A 22,060-nucleotide genomic window follows, 5' to 3' on the forward strand; every position below is an offset into this window, starting at 1 on the left:
TCTTTTTTTTTTTTTTTTTTTTTTTTAAATACTTTTATTTGCAATTTAAAACAAGTACATCAACATCAAATTCTTACATAATTTCGAACATCAAATGAAAACGAAATAGTAATACAATATAATACAATATATTACAATAGTAATATTTCTTTCTTACTTGTAGCCTGCTTTCATTCATTTAAGATGGTTTACATATACATAGATGTAATACAAAACGTCTAAATATAAAGAAAAATTAAAAATTAAAAACTAACCTGAAACTGAAAATGCAAATGTGTAATTAAAATTAAATGATGATTCAAGGGATTTTTTTTCTCGGCGTGGTGGGCTGAGGGGACGAGGGGGGGGGGAGGGGGGGGGGGGGGGAATTTGTTTTTTTTTTAAGTAGAGCTGAAATGAATTTGGGATTACAGAGAATTAAAATGATAAAAATTTTAAGCAATCGGAAAAGTTATGTTATTACAATGAGACACGTAAAAGCAAACACTCTTCCCTTTCAAACATCTATATCTATACAGTCCTCAATTAGTTTTTTTTTTCCTTTTTATTTTTGTTTTGTTTTATTAATTCAATTGTTTTAAACCTTTAAATCAGTAATAATTATTTATTTGATAGATTTTACACAGCATCAAAGACATGAACAATGAACATCAATTGCATATATAATAATCAAATGGAGAAAATAAAATGGCATAAGAACTAGACTAAAATAAGGTGTGCAAACTAGGTTTCTCTTGACTGCTTAGTTTACTGTGCTTTGTCCTTAGCTGCCCATGGACAGAAATAGAAACGACCTTGGGAGAAGTGTCTCTGCAGTACACATACTGATCCATCATTCCAAAACTTTCCATGACATAAAATTGACCCTTGGCAAAGAGGTCACGCTACCCTGAAAAATCCGCCAGTCCGGTTGAGTGGGGGGAAGTGTGTGTGTGTGTGGGGGGGGGGGGGGTGAGGTGTGTATCTCTTTCTACCATTCAGGTTGTCCACTTTTAAAAACCTGGGAAACAGAAGACTGTTCTAATGTTAATTTACTTGAGGGCTGATCGAGTGATGTTTAGTTTGAGACTGTCGATATTAATTATGCATCTAGTTTATTTGCTTCTTCTGTAGTTCAAATGTTAGTTAAATCTACTTCACCTGTCTGATGACCTTAAGAGTCTAAAGAGTTAGTTACTTTATTTTTTACTGTTTAACATTTAAAAACTAAGTGTTAGAATATTCATTGTCTAAATCCCTCCAATGTAACAAGTAAGAATGAAGAGGAATGAGATTTAATAACAATAGCCACCAATAGAGATTAAAGCAAATATGTTGGGTATAACGCGTTAAGAAGAGCGTAAAGAAGAGTGTAAAGAAGAGCGTAAAGAAAAACTATAAATTAAAAGTTCAGCTATTCCGTCTGCCCGCAACGCGCTAGAGAAAACGCAAGGAAAATAAAAACTTTCACATTAAAACGAAAAACAAAACTTCCCATGACCGTGGCGTCACAAGGAACAAGTAGGAAATTTTCCAAACAAAAAGAAAATGCCAAAAACATAATGACGTAATCGATACTCGATAATTAAGGCACTAACCTTACCGCCTATATTATTTGTCTAATCTGAAAAGTGGTCTGCATGTAGAGTTTCTTTCAGGCATCTCTTTGGGTAGGGGCGAAGAACGTCTACCGCTCCCACCCTCCGCCCCGAACGATATAAAATTTATATAAAAATATATACTTTTATCAGTGACAGCCCCTTCTCCCCTGAGAATTCAATCCGCCCCCCCCCCCCCCCGGAAAAAAAAGTTTGAAAAACGGTTTAGCGTCCAAAAGTAGGAAAAAGGTCTATATTGTAGTAGTAGGGTCTACCTTAGGTCTGTTAGACCTATAAATGCGACCAATATTTTGGGGGCGGCACTGGAAATTTTCGGAGGGAGATGGACTAAATAAATTTTCCAGTCGAGGAGGATGGACACTGGTAAAAGTATATTTTCTACATACATTCTATTTCTTTATAGAATAACGCAAATAGCAGATGTACAGACGCTAAAGTGGACAGACTTTGTGATAAATAAACCGGGAGTGATCTCCCCTAAACTTTCTCGAATATTCTTATAAAACTTGGAATATAGACATGATTCTTAATTACTTAAACTTTTAAAAAAAGAATAGAATCTCGCAATATTATAAGTACTTTATAAATTTACATGCGTTTTTTGAGAAATCGGAAATAGCGTAAATAACTACTTCCGGTCAATGGAAATTACTCAAAATTTGACAGAAGGCAGAGAATTAGATCTTTTACTTACGTGAAATTTCATTGATCTATCTGAAATAGTACTCAAGTTATAGGCTTTTGAAAAATTCAAAGTAGACAGATTACCACTTCCGGTTATCGGAAAGCGCTCAAAAGTTGATCAGGATCTACGATTTTGAAAAAATACTTATATTTGAAATTTCATCAACCTAGCTGTAACGGTACTCAAGTTATCGTGTTTACACACAGACAAACAGACAGACACACAGACATACGGACAAGATTGCAAAATCATGTTTTTCGTTTCAGTGAGGTGTAAAACGTCGAGATTTGTTAAAATCTCGACTTTTTTTTTTCACGTTTACAATACTTTCTCTATACTTCGCATATACAAGTTGCGATGAGTTATTAAAAATGTGATATTTAGGGTTTATAACATGACCGTTTTTAGTTTCAGTAATGTGTTTGCTGTTGTTTTTTGTGTTGCGGAACTTGTTTTAAATTTTAATTCAGTAATCACCGAAAAAGGCGCCACTATTTTTAAAATGGTCGTAGGGGGAGAGGTAGCTCCCCCTAATCCTCTCCCCTGTGTACGCTACTAATTGGATGACATTCAGCCATAAGCTGATTGGATAGCTGCTGGCGGGATGTCGAATTTATTAAATAATTATTGCTTTTAGGACAATTTACCAGCTGGGTAGGCCTATCTCTATAGTTTGTACAATGCAAAAAGAGAAAAATGTTTTCTAAATGTCGCGAGCCAAACCAAGTTTCAAATTTAGGCCTATGTGTTCAGTTATGGGTGTTGTATGTGGAGTGTATGTGATGTGTATGTGGTATGTATGTTGTGTGTATGTGGTGTGTATGTGGTGTGTATGTGGTGTGTATGTGGTGTGTATGTGGTGTGTATGTGGTGTGTATGTGGTGTCTAAGAAACTGTGACTGTCTTAGTTCCTTTCCTAAATTTCAAATTTATAACACACACACACACACATATATATATATATATATATATATATATATATATATATATATATATATATATATATATATATATATATATATATATATACGAAGAAGGTGGCCAAGTGGCAGATAAAGAGTATCGTTTAGATTGACCGGCGCAGAGAACTTTGGAGGTCTGTTGGTTTTTAATGTCGTTTTTAATGTTCGACAAAAAAATAAAGTATTGTAATCTAGGACCCTGCAGGTTACACAGCTCTGTCATATTTGGGCGCTGAGAGAAAGGGTTGAACGCAACTCAAAAAAAATAACGTCACATAACTGTCACGATTTTCAGTGGCGGCTGGAAAGAAACAAACAAAAACACACATTGAATGAACGTCCACTAAGTTGCATGTATATATATATATATATATATATATATATATATATATATATATATATATATATATATATATATATATATATTCCCAGCCTACCCCTTGAGGGTCGTCATATAATTTGATTGACATTGATTCCATCTTGGATCACATGAGGTATATATCTATACAATGTTTATAAGACACAACACTGGAACCCTGTGGAGCCAATACTGATAATTTGGCAAATGATTGGTGTTTGTAATTTTATATTACCCTATTTAGACAATAACGATAACTATAATAATAAATAATATTTTGTAATTATGTACCTGTCTATCAGTTAATTAAATCAGTTAATTAAATCAGTTAATTAAATCACGAGTCGAACACGTGACCAGAACATTATACTTAAGTAGATTACACTCTAGATCATAGAAAAGTCCTGTACACATCTTTTGTACACAAGTCTTGCACACACTATTTGCACGCAATAGTCGTGTACTTACGATTTGTACATACTAGTCTTGTATCCACGATTTGTACACAAGTCTTGCACACACTATTTGTACACAATTTTAGCGTGAGCATGCTTCAAGCAGAGTTGACGATGATCGCTTTTCTAGTCCTAGTGTCCGGATTTGTGGGTCTCTCAGTGGCCGAATCGGCTGAGTCTTATGAAAAAGGTAACACATTTTATTTATTGTTAAACCTTCTCTGTTAAACCTACAATGTTAAGCCTGCTCTGTTAAACCTACTCTGTTAAACCTACTCTGTTAAACCTACTCTGTAAAACCAACTCTGTTAAACCTACTCTGTTAAAACCTACTCTGTCAAACCAACTCTGTAAAACCTACTCTGTTAAACCAACTCTGAGAGGGTTGATAGATTATGTTGATTAATATTAATTGATTTTGCTGAATACTAGTGTATTGATTGAAGTTGATGGTTATTGATGGGTTTTAAACGATGTTGATTTGACACTAATGGACGTTGAATGGTGTTGAATACTGTTGATAAATGCTGGTGGGTATTGATGTTTACTGATATTTTATTAATTTATGGATTTAAAAGAATGACGATAAATGTTATAAAATTTAAATGGATTTTGATCGATGTTGATGGATGTTGCTAGATTGATGGATTGTGTCGATGTAGTATTGTCTTTTATAGCTCCAACATCAGGCAAGTAGGGTATCTGTCTCATATAAAGTGTAAAGTCCATATGTGTGTGGGAGGTCTATGTGGGTGGCGTGTGAGGGGTCTATGTGCGTGTGTGGGAGGTCTATGAGTGCGGCGTGTGAGGGGTCTATGTGTGTGTGAAAGGGTTCTATGTGTGTGTGTGGGAAGTCAACGTGTGTGGCGTGTGAGGGGTCTATGTGTGTGTGTTGGAGATCAATGAGTGGGGGTCTATGTGTGTGTGTGTGGAAGCTGAATGTGTGGGGGTCTATGTGTGTGTGTGTGGGAGCTCAATGTGTGGGGGTCTATGTGTGTGTGTGTGGGAGCTCAATGTGTGGGGGTCTGTGTGTGTGTGTGGGAGCTCAATGTGTGGGGGTCTATGTGTGTGTGTGGGGGAGCTCAATGTGTGGGGGTCTATGTGTGTGTGTGTGGAAGCTGAATGTGTGGGGGTCTATGTGTGTGTGTGTGGGAGCTCAATGTGTGGGGGTCTATGTGTGTGTGTTGGAGATCAATGAGTGGGGGTCTATGTGTGTGTGTGTGGAAGCTGAATGTGTGGGGGTCTATGTGTGTGTGTGTGGGAGCTCAATGTGTGGGGGTCTATGTGTTTGTGTGGGAGGGTTCTATGTGTGTGTGTGGGAAGTCAACGTGTGTTGCGTGTGAGGGGTCTATGTGTGTGTGTGGGAGCTCAATGTGTGGGGGTCTATGTGTGTGTTGAAGATCAATGTGTGGGAGTGTATATGTGTGGGAGCTCAATGTGTGGGGGTCTATGTGTGTGGGAGCTCAATGTGTGGGGGTCTGTGTGTGTGAGCTCAATGTGTGGGGCTCTATCTGTGTGGGAGCTCAATGTGTGTGGGGTCTATGTGTGTGTGAGCTCAATGTGTGGGGGTCTATGTGTGTGTGAGCTCAATGTGTGGGGGTATATGTGTGTAGGAGCTCAATGTGTGGGGTCTTTGTGTATGGGAGCTCAATGTGTGGGGGTCTATGTGTATGGGAGCTAAATGTGTTGGGCTCTATGTGTGTGGGAGCTCAATGTGTGGGGGTCTATGTGTGTGTGAGCTCAATGTGTGGGGGTCTATGTGTGTGGGAGCTCAATGTGTGGGGTCTATGTGTATGGGAGCTCAATGTGTGGGGGTCTATGTGTGTGGGAGCTCAATGTGTGGGGGTCTATGTGTGTGTGAGCTCAATGTGTGGGGGTATATGTGTGTGGGAGCTCAATGTTTGGGGGTCTATGTGTGTGTGAGCTCAATGTGTGGGGGTCTATGTGTGTGTGAGCTCAATGTGTGGGGGTCTATGTGTGTGGGAGCTCAATGTGTGGGGGTCTATGTGTGTGGGAGCTCAATTGTGGGGGTCTATGTGTGTAGGAGCTCAATGTTTTGAGGTCTATGTGTGGGGGGGAGGTCTGTGCGTGGAAGACCTTTTGTGTGAGCTAGTGAAATAGGAAAAATGCATCACTAACCACAAATCTTTAAAACAAACATGTAAAGCCTTTCCATTTAAAATCAGAAGACGTCCATCGTTCAATAATCAGCTAATTCGGTTCAAGGCACCACACGGAATTAACTTATCCCTCAGATTACTTTGTAATCACAATACAGCTACACCTATCTTTTAAACTAACTCAGGTATCTGTTCTGCTCTACTTAGACCCTAAATATTGGCACCGCATCGTCGATCAGGATTTGTTAGACAGACTATCACCACGACAGAAGGGCGTGGCCAAAAACGTCATTTTATTTCTGGGGGACGGGATGGGAATCTCTACGGTTACGGCTTCAAGGATCCTGGCAGGGCAGATGGCGGGGAACAACGGTGAGCAGTACAAGCTCAGCTTCGACAAGTTCCCCTACATGGGTTTGTCAAAGGTAAGGTCCCTACATGGGTCTGTCAAAGGTAAGGTCCCTACACGGGTCTGTCAAAGGTAAGGTCCCTACATGGGTCTGTCAAAGGTAAGGTCCCGTACACGGGTCTGTCAAAGGTAGGTCCCTACACGGGTCTGTCAAAGGTAAGGTCCCTACATGGGTCTGTCAAAGGTAAGGTCCCGTACACGGGTCTGTCAAAGATAGGTTCCCTCACCCGGATTTGTCAAAGATAGGTTCCCTCACCCGGATTTGTCAAAGATAGGTTCCCTCACCCGGATTTGTCAAAGATAGGTTCCCTCACCCGGATTTGTCAAAGATAGGTTCCCTCACCCGGATTTGTCAAAGTGAGAAGTTCTCATACATCGGCCTGTAAAAAGCATGAAGATATGTCAAAGTAAAGAAACACCCCTACGCCAATCTGTCAAGGGTAAAACAAGTTGCCCTACACCGTGTGGGCCAGTGAGGAAGTGGAACCGGCCAAGAACCGATTATAGATGGACGGGGTAGTCAGGAACTCATTACAGATGGAGGGGGCAGTCCGTAACCCTTGCCAACTGGAATAATTATATATTATTGGGAAGGTACTGCTAATCTATTATAGCCTTCCCGTGGTTTTCATTACGGAGGCCTCTTACCCTGTCGGGACAAAGGGCTAACCTAACATTAAAATCAATACTTTAACTCTATAATTAAAGGGAATAAAAAAAAAATTTCGCCATATAAAAAAGTACTTTTATTAATCTGAATGTTGCATAGGCTAATAACCTTAGAAATGATTCGTTCCGTTTGTTGTTTAAAGAGGTTTGATAACTTAAGTCTCAGATGTTTGATATCATGTCTCCAAGCTCTGTTAAACAAGACTCATGGTATTTCAGACGTACAGCGTCAACTACCAAACCACTGACTCCGCGGCGTCAGCCACAGCGTGCCTGACGGGAGTCAAGACAAACAATGGAGTCTTGGGCCTCAGCGCGGCGGCCTCAAAGGGAAACTGTAGCTCGTCCAAAAATGCACAAGTTGACTCGATCCTGCGCTGGTCACTCAATGCAGGTCAGAGATCATTCAATGTATTTTCGCCACGCTTTCCTGACTTTTCCTACGTCTTCACGCTGACCATTATAATAAAACCTGTACAAGGAGGTGTGTTACTTCCTCCCTCCCACAATGTTTCGGAAAGCGTTAAGTTAATGCTATTAAATAGATACATGGAGTCAACGTTTTCGCGGATGTTTCTTTTCCACGATTTGTTAAACCCGCTTATCCAATTACTCGTATCTCAGATTTCCCTCGTATGTTAAAGCAAATTTAATCTCACTAGAAACATCGAATCTAAAAAATCTCGAATGTCAGGTACCACTATATATGTATATATATATATATATATATATATATATATATATATATATATATATATATATATATATATATATATATATATATATATATATATATATATATATATATATGTGTGTGTGTGTGTGTGTGTGTGTTTGTGTTTGTCTAGTACAGCAGACAGGGCAAGGAGTTTTAGCATGTGCACCTAATTAGTCTACTGGCGCTGATGAGTTGAGTTAACGTTACGGTATTGACGAACAAAAAGCCCGAGCATGTAGACCAAGCCTTCCTGTCTTAATTTCTTGAACTGTTGTTTGACCAGGCAAGTCAGCTGGTGTAGTGACCACCACCAGAGTCACTCACGCCAGCCCCGCGGCCTCGTACTCACACACACCTCACAGGGACTGGGAGTCAGAGAGGTGAGTCGGTCACTAGGTCACTGGGTTAGGGGTGACAGGTGAGTGGGTCAGTAGGTCAGGGGTAACAGGTAGCAGGTGGACAGGTGAGTAGGTCACTAGGTCAGGGGAGAATAGTAGCAGGTTGGCAGGTGATTGTGTCAAGTTAGATTTAGGTAGCAGGTGGACAGGTGAGTAGGTCACTAGGTCAGCGGTGATAGGTAGCAGGTGGACAGGTGAGTGGGTCAATATGTCAGGGAGACCGATAACGGTTTTGGAGGTGGACAGTTGAGAGGGTTACTAGGTCATTTGTAACAATTAGCTAAAGTATTTAAAAAAATAAAGGTTATCACTTACATTTTTTTACTTAGTTTGAAATATATGTTTATTTTAAAAAAATATTTGTAAACCGTATCATCATTTCATTCCTTTCCATTTTCTATCTTGTATAACAATAGCCAAAGTAAAGAATGTGAGGACATAGCATTACAACTGATCACCAGAAACTACGACATCAACGTGAGTAGATTTACAACATGTGCAGCATTTCGCCTCTAAACTAACGGTTTTGAGTTTAAATTAATTACAGAATAGCCAACAAATTTACTTTAAAACGACTATTAACACATTAAAACCATATACTCCAAATTATTCTTTGATTTTTATATTGTAGATCATAATATGACATTAGAAACGTATTGCTCAATAAAAACAGTTCACCTGCCCTTGTAATAGGTCATCATGGGTGGAGGCCGAACCAAGTTTTATCCTCCAGGCTCGGACAGCACCTCAAATGGCACCAGAGAAGACCGCAGGAATCTTGTTCAGGTAGTCATAATGTACAGGTAGCTTGTCTATTATGCCAGCAGATACGTTCATTTCCAATAGCAGCTGGTATGATGCTACAGTATATACGTTGATATTCAATAGTTGCTGATATAATGTTCAGGTATATACGTTGATATTCAATAGTTGCTGATATAATGTTCAGGTATATACGTTGATGTTCAATAGTTGCTGATATAATGTTCAGGTATATACGTTGATGTTCAATAGTTGCTGATATAATGTTCAGGTATATACGTTGATATTCAATAGTTGCTGATATAATGTTCAGGTATATACGTTGATATTCAATAGTTGCTGATATAATGTTCAGGTATATACGTTGATATTCAATAGTTGCATATATAATGTTCAGGTATATACGTTGATGTTCAATGTTCAGGTATCTTGTAAATACCTGAATTGTACTTAATCTACCAAATGGATCGCTAGGTCTTAATAACTTTTTCAAAGTTTATACCAAAACCCAAATGTCAAATACATCACAATGTGGTCTACGGGTCACTAAATTACTGCATATCTACAAAGTTCAGTTGTAAAATTATGCCTGACTTTCCAGCTTACCTTTCACTCAGACTCGCCCTGTTTGTCATATTATGTTGTACTTTTTGTAAATGCCAATGTGTTTGATAGCACCCCAAAGAACCAAAGTCACTTACACTTCTACACAACTTCCTCTGTGGAAAGATGTATATTTTCACCTGTTTATTAAACCCTACGCATCTAAAACACCATTATTAAACAGTTATTAAACACTATTATTAAACCCCTATTAAACCTAATTATTAAACCCCTACCCCTAACAATTCTTTCAGGAATGGGAGCAAATAATGAGGAAGAAAAACGTTTCCTATAGTTACGTTTACAACAAAGCTAGTTTGGATAATGTAAATTTGGACAAGACGGATTATCTTCTGGGTAGGTAAAACATGTTTGAACCGATGTTTAAGGAAAATAAAGAATTATCCCTGGCATGTTTTTTAAGCTAAATATCCCAAATACAAATACATATTACATTATATGTGGCAATAGTTTTTGTCCTGGGATGTTATTATGAAAATATACACGTACGAGCCGGCCCGCGGCATAACATACGCCGCTATTTAGTTGTTTCTAATTTTCAATAATTCATAATTTGTGAATTCGACAGTACCAACGCTGACACTGAAAATATTTCTTTAAAACACTATAAGTAGCTCGTTAAGGACCATAACCCCCCCCTTCCTTCCCTCCCCCCCCTCCTCCCCCCCCCCCCCTACGTTTAAAATCGTTGGCTCTGCTTGTAAACATTTAGAGTGAACACAGCTCACTTAAACCATGTAGGGGTGGGGAGGTAGGGAGAGCGTTTGCAGCTTGTTTTCTAACGGCTCGAAGAAGAGAATTATATATATAGATAGATATACAAAATAGTTACGCCTATCATAATTTTTACACGTTTGTACAAAAGACACACGGGACAGTTGAAGTAGTGTGAATGCTTTTAATGAACTCAGCAGATGAAGAGATAGTGTGTTCAGCACACTGCCGAGTCGCCTTTACTTTCCCTAAAGTGAATTAGGTACCCATCAGAGCTGGATGGTTTCAGGAAAGTTCTACTGACTTCAGCCGGATACGAACTCGAGACTTTCAGTATAGCAGACTAGCGCTCTACCACTAGGCCACGCAGTCCCACTCCTAAAGCGTATATTAAATATTAAACACAATTTAAACACTCCAAATTCTAGGGTTGTTCAACCAAGACCATATGAATGACGAAAAAAGTAGAGATCCGACCAAAGAGCCGTCAATTGTCGACATGACAGAGAAGGCGATTAAAATCTTGCAGAAAAACAAGAAAGGGTTTTTTCTCTTTGTTGAAGGTAGGCTTGGTTTTAGTAGCATGTAGCACTGTGAGATAACGACCTCAGTAGTTGCAGCTTTTCTGTAGTGGGTTTATTTGTTATAAAGTACTAATATTCCGCACTATTATACACATATTGTTTGCCTTTCATTTGGTGCGTTATGTTTTTTTTTCCTACGAGATTCTAATCAATTTTTAAAAGTTTAAGTAATTAAAAATTGATTAAAAATCATGTTTGTATCCCGAGTTGCATTCCCCGTAGTGTTATATAAGAATATTCGATTAAGTTTATTCACGGCTATAATATGTCTATTATTTATGTCTATGAACTCCAAAATACAAGTAGCCTAGTTTTTTAACCTAGCTTGCAAGTTTTGAAATTTCTGACAATTTTAACACAACAACTACTCACATAACTAACAAGATGTTACCTTTTTATGACGTCTAGTGGGAAGAAGGGGGGGGGGGGGGTGTTAGAGGAGATCACTCCCGCTTTTGTGTTTGTGTTTATGGTTTAAGGCAGATCTTGTAACTTAACCAACTTTGAATGCCGTGCTATCGTTCCGATTTCCTGATACTTTCTTTCTTCGACGACAATGCAAGAATATATATTTATTTTTATCTAATCAGCAATTAAGTTAATCACTATTATTTAATTTTTTTAAAAATTACAATATATATTATAAAATGGGAGATAATATTAAATACTAGCGATCGCTCGATCACAGACGTGTATCAACTGTTTGTCACGGGCAGATGATTTCTAACTAGAGTCAACCGCGGACAAAAAAGGAACAGACAATTGTCTTTAAGGGATTGCCTAATTTTCTTTTGTATCTACTTTACAATACCATCTTGGCTACTTCCCCCTAGTAACTAACGTTTTTCATATTTCTTTAAAGTTTCGCGTATAATTTTCATGGCTGACTTTTTTTCCTTTTTTTTTCCTTTCTCGTATATACAAAGTATAGATAAAGTTTTGTAATCGTGCAAAAAAAAATCGAGATTTTTGCAAATCTCGACGTTTTATACCTCACTGATACGGAAAAACATAGATTTGAAATCTTGTCCGTATGTCTGTGTGTCTGTGTGTGTGTGTGTGTGTCTGTGTCTGTGTGTAAACACGATAACTTGAGTACCGTTACAGCTAGGTTGATGAAATTTCATATATAAGTATTTTATCAAAATCGTAGATCCCTATCAACTTTTGAGCGATTTCCGATAACCGGAAGTGGTACTTTTTCTACTTTATATTTTTCAAAAGCCTATAACTTGAGTACTATTTCAGATAGATAAATGAAATTTCACATGTAAGTAACAAATCTAATTCTCTACCTTCTGTCAAATTTTGAGTAATTTCCATTGACCGGAAGTAGTTATTTACGCTGTTTCCGTTTTCTCAAAAAACGCATGTAATTTTATAAAGTACTAATAATATTGCGCACTATTATGAACATCTCTATTTGGCGTTCGCTTGGTGCGCAATTCTTTTTTCTATGAGATTCTATTCTATTTTAAACAGTTTAAGTATTTAAAAAGGATTAAAAATCATAACTATATCCCGAGTTCCCATCAACTGTTGTTTTATATAAGAATTTTCGAGAAAGTTTAGGGGAGATCACTCCCGGTTTATAAATCTTACCACCTTGTCTTGTCTTTCTGAACCTTATCACTTTCAAAGGTGGGAAAATTGACCTCGGCCATCACAATTCCACGGCGGCAGTGGCACTGCATGAAACTGTTACCTTCTCCAAGGCCGTGGAGATATCTCTTCAAATGACCAACGCCTCAGAAACCCTGATTGTTGTCACAGCTGACCACTCCAACGTCATGTCCATGGGCGGGTCTGCAGCAAGAAATAACCCCATCCTAGGTAACTGTTGACAATTGTTAGCGGTAGATTTGACTCAATATGAAACAAACTTCAACTCAGATAATATCAGCTATAATCCTAATCCTAAATTTTAACCAAAACCTAAACAAAAAAACGAAGCCTAAAAATATGTCACACATTTTGCCACGCCTATGTCACACGTTAGTCAAACGTTTGTCATGCCTATGTCACGCGTTTGATAAGCGTTTATCATGCTTACGTCATGCCTATATCAAACGATTGTCACTTTCTGTTACGTCTATCTAACATCTGTGTCACGACTATGTCTCACGTTTGTCACATATTCGTAGCACCTTTGTCAAATGTTTTTATCACAATTTGTCACATTTCCTCCTATGTTCATCACGTTTATTGATTGTACAGCTTACAACTGACCACACATTCTCGTTCGTCTACAGGGGTTAGTGCTAATGCGAAACATCGGCCAGTTATAGAAGCCAAGGATAAATTAGCGTACACCACGATCTTGTACGCGAATGGACCAGGGTACAGGAGACCCCGACAAGACGTCACTAAAGTTGATACTAGTAAGTTATAGGCCTACTGACCACTGGTCACTGATGATGGTACAGTAAGCTAGTTAGTTAACCACTAGTCAATAAAGATGATGCAAATACGTTCATTAATTTGATTACTAACCACTTTACCACTAATGGTGTTAAAGTAAGGTAACAAAGTAACAGAGGGGTGGATTAAGCTTGAGTAGGGCCATGGGGAGAAAACTTTTGGAGTCCCTTGTATATGGGGTTGTCAGTCGTACTGGGTTGTGATCGATTGGTCAGTCATATATATGTGGTGTGGTCAGTCAGTCATACAATTGTGAGGTAATCAAAATTTCAAATATAGTAAAGAACTAGCCGTCCCGGCCAGGCCCTGCTCTGGCTTCTGTGAAAAACCTTCCTGTTAAAGACCATTACCTGTGTGTTTAGTAATCATCATAAACCCGGCATTGCCCACCCAAACCACAACCAACCAAAACCAAAACAACAAAACGCAAACATAACGCTAACACAATTACAAATACAAACGAAAACAAAAACCTAACAACAAACCCAACCACAAACACCAATACCAACAAAAAAAAAAAAAAACAACGAAAAAGCAAACGAAAACAAACCAAATTCAAACGCAAAACCAACCAAAAACACAAATACAAACCCACAAAAAAAAAACACAAACAAAAACGGAAAAAGAAAGAACAAAAACGAACCAAATCAAAACGCAACCACTAACGCAAACCCACCTAAACACACAGAAAACACTAACGCGAACATAAACGCCCGGGGCGGAATCACCTGTTTTAGCTTAATGAACGACTATAGTACCCCAACTTATTCATAGTCTTTTGCACTCACTTAAACGAACGCGCCTGTTTCAATTTGATGAACAATTTTAATACTCCAAGCTTATCCGTAAAATACCTACAACATTTGCACTTGATCAATCCCCGCTAATTATGTAATTATTTTTTTTTCCCAACACCAAAACAAAGTAATTAAAAAGTAAATACTTTTCCACAAAATGCAATAAAGGGAAGTAATTGTGTTTTTCCTAATTTATCAAAGGGAAGTAAGTGCTATAGGACTAAATAAATACATAATTAGAATTTTTGTAAAAGATGATATTTTTTTTAAAACTTGTGTTTGATGAACATGCCGACAATTATTACTATAATTTGAAAAATGAAAATTATTTCCCAACACTTTCAATAGTAATTTTTTAGCTCATAAATTTAGACAAATGCGCACGATAATTTTCTAACTTTTAAATTCGTACACTTCCAACGACATACAAATGCATTATATACAGAACTGAGCTTTATATATTAGATTATAAAAACTGCTAATTATTATGCTAAAAGTTAAAAATTTAATCAGTATACTACTGAAGAAAAATGATCTGCATAAATTGTCACAAAAAAAAAATAATTACTAATATTTACATCTAAATTTACATCTGTTCAACAAGATCGTGAAGTGTAATAGATATCATGACGTCTCGTCACTAGATTCACATTATAAATAATACGATCGACGTGATATTTGAGAATCTATAGACACTATACAATACTCCTGATGGGGAAAAACAACATGTTATTATATTACTTAGACCATAATCGTGCTATCACGTCTGGTTGTCTTGTAGGTAGCGCCACCTATGTTAGCCAGTCTGCTGTCCCCATGGCTAAAGAGACGCACGGTGGGGAAGATGTGGGCATATTTGCCACAGGTAATTAGATTAAATGAGTTTTTATTCTATTTTTAATTAGCCGTTCTAGTTAGGTTTTGTTCTGGCTATGTTATTATTTTGATTTAGCAGCCTAATTATAGCTTATCAACTTATATAAAAGTTAGTCTATATAAAAAAATAAAAACCCAGGCCATTCACATTTATGTATTCTAGTGTATTACTGTATTACGTGATGCATTGTATTTTTTATATAATTAAATTTATGTTTTAAATGATAACGTGTATTCTTTTATGTAATCTAGTGTGTTTTTAAGTTATGTAATTTATTGAATACGTTGTAAGTAATCTGATGCATTAATCTGTTATCTTACACCGTATATTAATTTATTAAAAATCCAGATCATTAATTTTTACTTTCTCGTATATACGAAGTATAGAGAAAGTATTGTAATCGTGCAAAAAAATCTCTTGAAATTTTAACAATTTTCACCGTATTACACCTCAGTCCTTCATCCCATCCGAAGTATAGAGGACTTATTTTAATCGGGCAAAAATTATCAATCCAGATTTATCAAAATTAAGAGGTTTTATGCGTAATCCATTCTGAAAAACTGGGCTTTGCAATCCTGTCCGTATGTCTGTGTGTCTGTCTGTGTGTCTGTGTGTGTGTAAACCGTTACAGCTAGGTTGATGAAATTTCATATATAAGTATTTTATCAAAATCGTAGATCCATATCAACTTTTGAGCGATTTCCGATAACCGGAAGTGGTACTTTTTCTACTTTGAATTTTTCAAAAGCCTATAACTTGAGTACTATTTCAGATAGATAAATGAAATTTCACATGTGAGTAAAAGATCTAATTTTCTACCATCTGTTAAATTTTGAGTAATTTCCGTTGACCGGAAGTAGTAATTTACGCTACTTCCGCTTTCTCAAAAAACTAATGTAAATTTTTAAAGTACTAATAATATTGCGCACTATTATAAACATCTTTATTTGGCGTTCGCTTGGTGCGCAATTGTTTTTTCTATGAGATTCTATTCTATTTTAAAAAGTTTAAGTATTTAAAATAGATTAAAAATCATGTCTATATCCCGAGTTCCCATCCCCAGTTGATTTATATAAGAATATTCGAGAAAGTTTAGGGGAGATCACTCCCGGTTTATTTATTTGGCGTTCACATTGTGTGCAATTCTTTTGTCTACGAGATTTTATTTTATTTTTTAAACTTTAAGTATTTAAAATGGATTAAAAATCATGTCTATAGCCCGAATTCCCATCCCCTGTTATTTTATACGAGAAAAATGGCCCGTTGAGGAAGGATACAACGGGCGCTAGGCTGATAGTGCTGTCTCTTTTCTCTAAACTAAAACCAACCCCCCACACACCACCCCCCCCACCCCCACCCCCAAACACACCGCACACCCCCACCCCCAGCCCCCCCCCCACCCCCACCCCACCCCCCAAAAAACATGTCTACCGTCCCATTCAACGAAATATAATTATATACTTTTTCCAGTGTCCGCCCCCTCCCCGAAAATTCTACCCCCGCCCCCGAAAATTTCAAGTACCCCCACTCCTCTCCGGGGAGGAAAAGTCTGAAAGAAACACTGGTGTCGCGCTTAGCCACTACCCGAAAAATTGCATTAAAGAAATTGCAAGAAAACCACTTTTTAGATTAGACACATTAATTAGGCGGTAATTTTATTATAGAGTATCGATGAGGAAATTTCTTTTGAGTTGGGGAGGGGGGGGGGGCTCAGACGTTCTTACGCGGGGATGGGGCTTCGCCCCTACTCGAAGAATTGTATGAAAGAAACTCTTCACGCAAACCACTTAGATTAGACAAAATTGCCTTTGTATTCAATGTTTACTCGAGAATCAATGACGTCATATTACTGTGTGCACTCTCCGGCTTGAGATACTGTGCTAAATGTGGCGACGCCATACTTCGTTTTTCGAATTACTATGCAGGTTTTTAATTTGCTTGTGTTTTCTCTAGAGCGTTCTTGTCAGACAGAGCGTTCTTGTCACATACACAGACAGCGAAACTATTAGTATTAATAAGAATATTCGAGAAAGTTTAGGGGAGATCACTCCAGTGTTTCTTCCAGACTTTTTTCTCCGGGGGGGGGGGGCAATTTAAATCTTCGGGGGGGCGGTAAACTTTCTTCGGGGGGGGGGGGGGGGGCAGACACTGTTAAAAGTATATATTTTCTATATAAATTATATAAATTTCATTTCGTTCGGGGGGGCGGTAAAAATTTTTCGGGGGGGGGGGCTTCGCCCCCCCGAAGAGATGCCTGGAAGAAACTCTGGATCACTCCCGGTTTATTATCTAGTGCGTTTATACATTATGTAATCTAGCTCTATGTTATATCATTCCATATAATAGTATTTTTCTCCCACCCCCACCCCCCTCCCCAGGTCCTCAGTCCTTCCTGTACACAGGCGTCCACGAGCAGAACTACATCCCTATGGTCATGGCCTACGCCTCATGTGTCGGGCCCTACGCCGAGGGGAAAAAACCATGCGCCAAATATGAACAACCATAACCGGCTTGAACATCGACATGTGTTCAACGACTTGGACAACTCTTACTAAAATTAAAAATGTGAAATTATTCCGTTGATTTGGTTGTGTTTCGGCAGGAAGCTCATTTCTCCTTGTTAGCATGTGATTTGTGCTGTTCTTGTATTTGATTTGTCAACCCATTAGATGGGAAAGTCATGTATTTGACAAAAACGCTTCGGAAAATTGCCATTAAAAAAACACAGAAACGTCTAGCTATTCGTTGTGATGACTTCTTTCTGAACCTTAAGACGTTGACATGCCACGTTAAGTGTAATATTTGCGATTTAATTACAACTCCATGCTGTTCAATTTGTATTGATCGTTTTTAGTTTAGCTGACAAGTTAAAGTAGTACTAGTTGAATCATTGTTGAGTACTGTCCCAAACTGGTCAGTACAGTCCCCTGATTGGTGAGTACAATCCCCTGACTTCCTGAGTACAGTCCCCTGTTTGGTGAGTACAGTCCCATGACTGGTGGTACGATCCCCTGACTAGTGAGTACAGTCCCCTTACTAGCTAGGTAAAAGCTACCTCACCGGTGTAATATATTGCCGATTATTGACTCAGGTATTTTCAAACTGGAAAAAAATTCATGCTTTAATTACAATACATTAGTTATAAGACCCAGACCAAAAACGGTTTAATTATACACGGTTATAACGTGCAAGCTAGTGTATTAAGTTCACCAAATAGTTCAGACGGATTAAAAGTTTGATTATAAATCTAAATCATAAAGTCGAGGGTTACAAAGTGAAAAAAAGAACAACTAATAAGTTAAGGGAAAGAAGGCACCCTAACTCTAGGCCGCAAGACACTTACACTCTAGGTAGAAAAGCACCCTCATCTCATGACACAAAGCACCCTTAATCTCATGACGCAAATCATTCTAATCTCATGACGCAACACATCCTAATTTCAAGACACAAAGCACCGTATCTTCAGGTCGCCGCTAGGCACCAATACTTTATGCAGGCTCTCTGCACGTTATAAAACATAAACCTGCCGCATCGATTTGAGAAAAACATATAAAAACAAAACTTTAATTAAAATAGTTTCAATGAATAAGAAATAGATTAACGCAATAATACAGCCTCTCATTATTTGATTACTTTCATGCATGTAAGTGAGAGAATATACTGCTGTGCTGAGAAATGTTAAAAAGTGTAAAGTGTGTGAAAAGTTATATTGAGTGGAATATTTCTGGTTTATTGGACAGGTTAAAATGGTTGGATGAAACACAGGGTAATAGCATTCTAATGTTTCATACTTTTATACTTAAGTACTTGTGGTAATTCGAAGGAAAATTTAATTTTAGGCATTCTGCTCTATGGGCCAGATTAGGTAAATTTCATGTGTTTCTGTTAACTATGCACGTGATTCGAACCCGACACATTCATATTCGAATAGAACACCAACTTACATACAGTAATGTAAATATTTTAAGATTTTTTTTAATTTTAATTTTTCTTGAGTCTCCGTACGTTATTTACAACCTGCGTACGTTTTTTTCAACCTGCGTACATTTTTATGAGCCTGCGTACACTTCTATCAACGTGCGTACACTTTAAAAAAACGCTTACAAAGCCCTTTAAATGAATCACTTAAGTTAAGTTGGCTCTTGGTTAGACAGTTCATTTGTTCTCCATTTTTAAACACTACAGTGGTTAAATAAACACAGAAGTAGTCGAAGATCAACGGGTATTTGGCGTTAGCCCAAACATTTTTAGCCAAAGGACGATTGCTTTGTTAGATAACTATCGAAATTAAAGATGGCACTAAGGCTGTTTGCCCGGAAAAAACGGTATTTATATAATTGTGTACACATTTATCTTGATTTCCCGGGCAGATGAGGCTCGCGAGCTGGGAACAGCAGCATATCTAGGAGGGAAAACTTCACAAATAACTGCGGATTAGCGAATAGTATTGTGGACAAAGGCAGTGGTAGCAAATCCAAAAAGAAAAGAAGTTGGAGTCAAGCGCCTATTTGGCGCATAACAAGTTGACACGTTTTATTTAATTTAATTATGTTGAAGGAAATACTCTGCAACATTACAACTGAAGACAGCACGGTATAAACGACAAATGTCCACTTTTTAAAAACATTTAAGTTATCGCCATGTTCATATAGTACTAGTATATATATATATATATATATATATATATATATATATATATATATATATATATATATATATATATATATATATATATATATATATATATATATATACATCACGTATAACAATATTAAAGCGTAATGCAGTCTCAATCCCCTCAATATTTATGATTTTAAAATCATGCCACAATGGAACAGCAAGATCTTTTAAACAAACTAAATCTAATTTTTCTCATAAGTAAAAAATGACAGTTTTTGTTTATCCCCTTCAATTAAGAAAGAAGAATACTTTTATATTGCCTGCTTTGTCTTATTAAATTTCCCCTTCCAAATCTGACGGTCTATGGGGCGAGTAAAGTAGAGTTCATCTGTTTCAGTGACCTCGTCTATAGGGCTGGTAAGTAGGTCACCAACCAGTTCTATGGCTCATGTAAGTTTTATTGAGCCGTAGAACTGGTTGGTGACCTACTTACCAGCCCTATTGAAGGTATTGTGTGATCAGCACTATGCCCAGCCGCCTTTACTTCCGCGAACGTGAGTTAGGTACCCATCAGTGTGCATGTTTTAGTGTCTTACCCCGGATGCGAACGCGAGACTTACGGGATAGCAGTTTAACTATCTACCTCTAGACCACTCCCTACCTTCCTTGTCTGATTGCTTTTATAAAAATCTCGTCGTATCTGGGAACTGTTAATGAAAAAGTGTGTGACCGCTGTACATTAGAAAGCTTATAGATTTGCGTCTGTTGATAAATAGATAAGAGAGGAGAGGGAACTGGCATGTGGTGGATAGTGCATCAGGTGCACTGAGTTCTATAGTGGTAGGAAGTCAGGAGTGATTGTTGGTTCTATAGTGGTAGGAAGTCAGGAGTGATTGTTGGTGGTTAGTTGATTCTTTTATAGGCTTACATGAGTGAGAATAGTGAGAGTAATGAGGGGGGGGGTCAGAATATGTTCGATAGATATGTGGATGGCCTGGTTGTGCAAATATATTTTATGCAGTGGTGTGATCGGTTAGTTAGTCATATTGTGTGTGTATGGGGGGTGGGGGGTCAGTCATACAGCGATGGGGTCAGTTATACAATGGTGGGGCGTCAGTCATTAAAAAAGTAGTGGGGGTGGGTTAGTCAAACAAACTGTGTTAGGGGGGTCAGTCATACAGTGGTGGGGGCGTCAGTTATACAGTGGTGGGGGTCAGTCAGTAATACAGTGCTGGATGGGGTCAGTCAGTCATACTGTGTTAGGGGGGTCAGTCAGTCATACAGTGGTGGGGGGTCAGTCAGTCATACAGTGGTGGGTTGGGGTCAGTCAGTCATAATGTGTTAGGGGGGTCAGTCATACTGTGGTAGGAGGGGGCAGGCATACAATGGTGGGGGGGGGGGGGTCAGTCAAACAGTGGTGGGGGGGGGGGGGGGGGTCAGTCATACAGTGGTGGGGGGTCAGTCAGTCATACAGTGGTGGGGGGTCAGTCAGTCATACAGTGGTGGGTGGGGGTCAGTCAGTCATAATGTGTTAGGGGGGTCAGTCATACAGTGGTAGGAGGGGGCAGGCATACAATGGTGGGGGGGGGGGTCAGTCAAACAGTGGTGGGGGGGGGGTCAGTCATACAATGGTGGGGGTCAGTCAAATAGTGGTGGGGGGGGGGTCAGTCATACAGTGGTGGGGTGGTCAGTTATACATTGACGGGTGAGTCAGTCATACACTGGTGGGGGGGTCAGTCATAAAGTGTCGGGGGGGGGGGGGGTCAGTCATACAGTGGTGGGGGGGGGGGTCAGTCAGTCATAATGTGTTAGGGGGGTCAGTCATACAGTGGTGGGGGTCATTCAGTCATACAGTGGTGGGTGGGGGTCAGTCAGTCATAATGTGTTAGGGGGGTCAGTCATACAGTGGTAGGAGGGGGCAGGCATACAATGGTGGGGGGGGGGTCAGTCAAACAGTGGTGGGGGGGGGTCAGTCATACAGTGGTGGGGTGGTCAGTTATACATTGACGGGTGAGTCAGTCATACACTGGTGGGGGGGGGGGTCAGTCAAACAGTGGTGGGGGGGGGTCAGTCATACAGTGGTGGGGTGGTCAGTTATACATTGACGGGTGAGTCAGTCATACACTGGTGGGGGGGGGGGTCAGTCATAAAGTGTCGGGGGGGGGGGGTCAGTCATACAGTGGTGGGTTGGGGTCAGTCAGTCATAATGTGTTAGGGGGGTCAGTCATACAGTTGTGGGGGGTCAGTCAGTCATACAGTGGTGGGGGGTTAGTCAGTCATAATGTGTTA

The 22,060-nt window shown here is 38.8% G+C and overlaps 1 protein-coding gene across 1 annotated transcript; it reads left to right on the forward strand.

Moving 5' to 3' along the window:
- The first annotated feature begins 4,010 nt into the window (after positions 1-4,010).
- On the forward strand, positions 4,011-17,867 carry LOC131952023 (alkaline phosphatase, tissue-nonspecific isozyme). Its single transcript, XM_059314492.1, has 12 exons — positions 4,011-4,248; positions 6,386-6,603; positions 7,476-7,650; positions 8,258-8,354; positions 8,789-8,849; positions 9,066-9,158; positions 9,992-10,094; positions 10,901-11,035; positions 12,698-12,889; positions 13,309-13,437; positions 15,056-15,139; positions 17,530-17,867. Exons 1-12 carry the CDS (start codon positions 4,152-4,154, stop codon positions 17,655-17,657), a joined length of 1,512 nt encoding a protein of 503 aa, XP_059170475.1. The 5' UTR covers positions 4,011-4,151; the 3' UTR covers positions 17,658-17,867.
- Positions 17,868-22,060: the final 4,193 nt, after the last annotated feature.

The sequence above is a fragment of the Physella acuta genome, unplaced genomic scaffold (assembly GCF_028476545.2).
Source record: "Physella acuta isolate Inbredline_101_S28 unplaced genomic scaffold, ASM2847654v3 ptg000068l, whole genome shotgun sequence".
In the NCBI taxonomy this organism is placed as follows: Eukaryota; Metazoa; Mollusca; class Gastropoda; family Physidae; genus Physella; species Physella acuta.

Bases quoted from the DNA above. Each gene is read 5' to 3' on its own strand.
- LOC131952023 (XM_059314492.1), top strand. From the start codon at position 4,152: ATGCTTCAAGCAGAGTTGACGATGATCGCTTTTCTAGTCCTAGTGTCC. The intron at 4,249-6,385 runs GTAACACATTTT...TGCTCTACTTAG, and splicing joins GGCTGAGTCTTATGAAAAAG to ACCCTAAATATTGGCACCGC. The intron at 8,355-8,788 runs GTGAGTCGGTCA...GTATAACAATAG, and splicing joins AGGGACTGGGAGTCAGAGAG to CCAAAGTAAAGAATGTGAGG.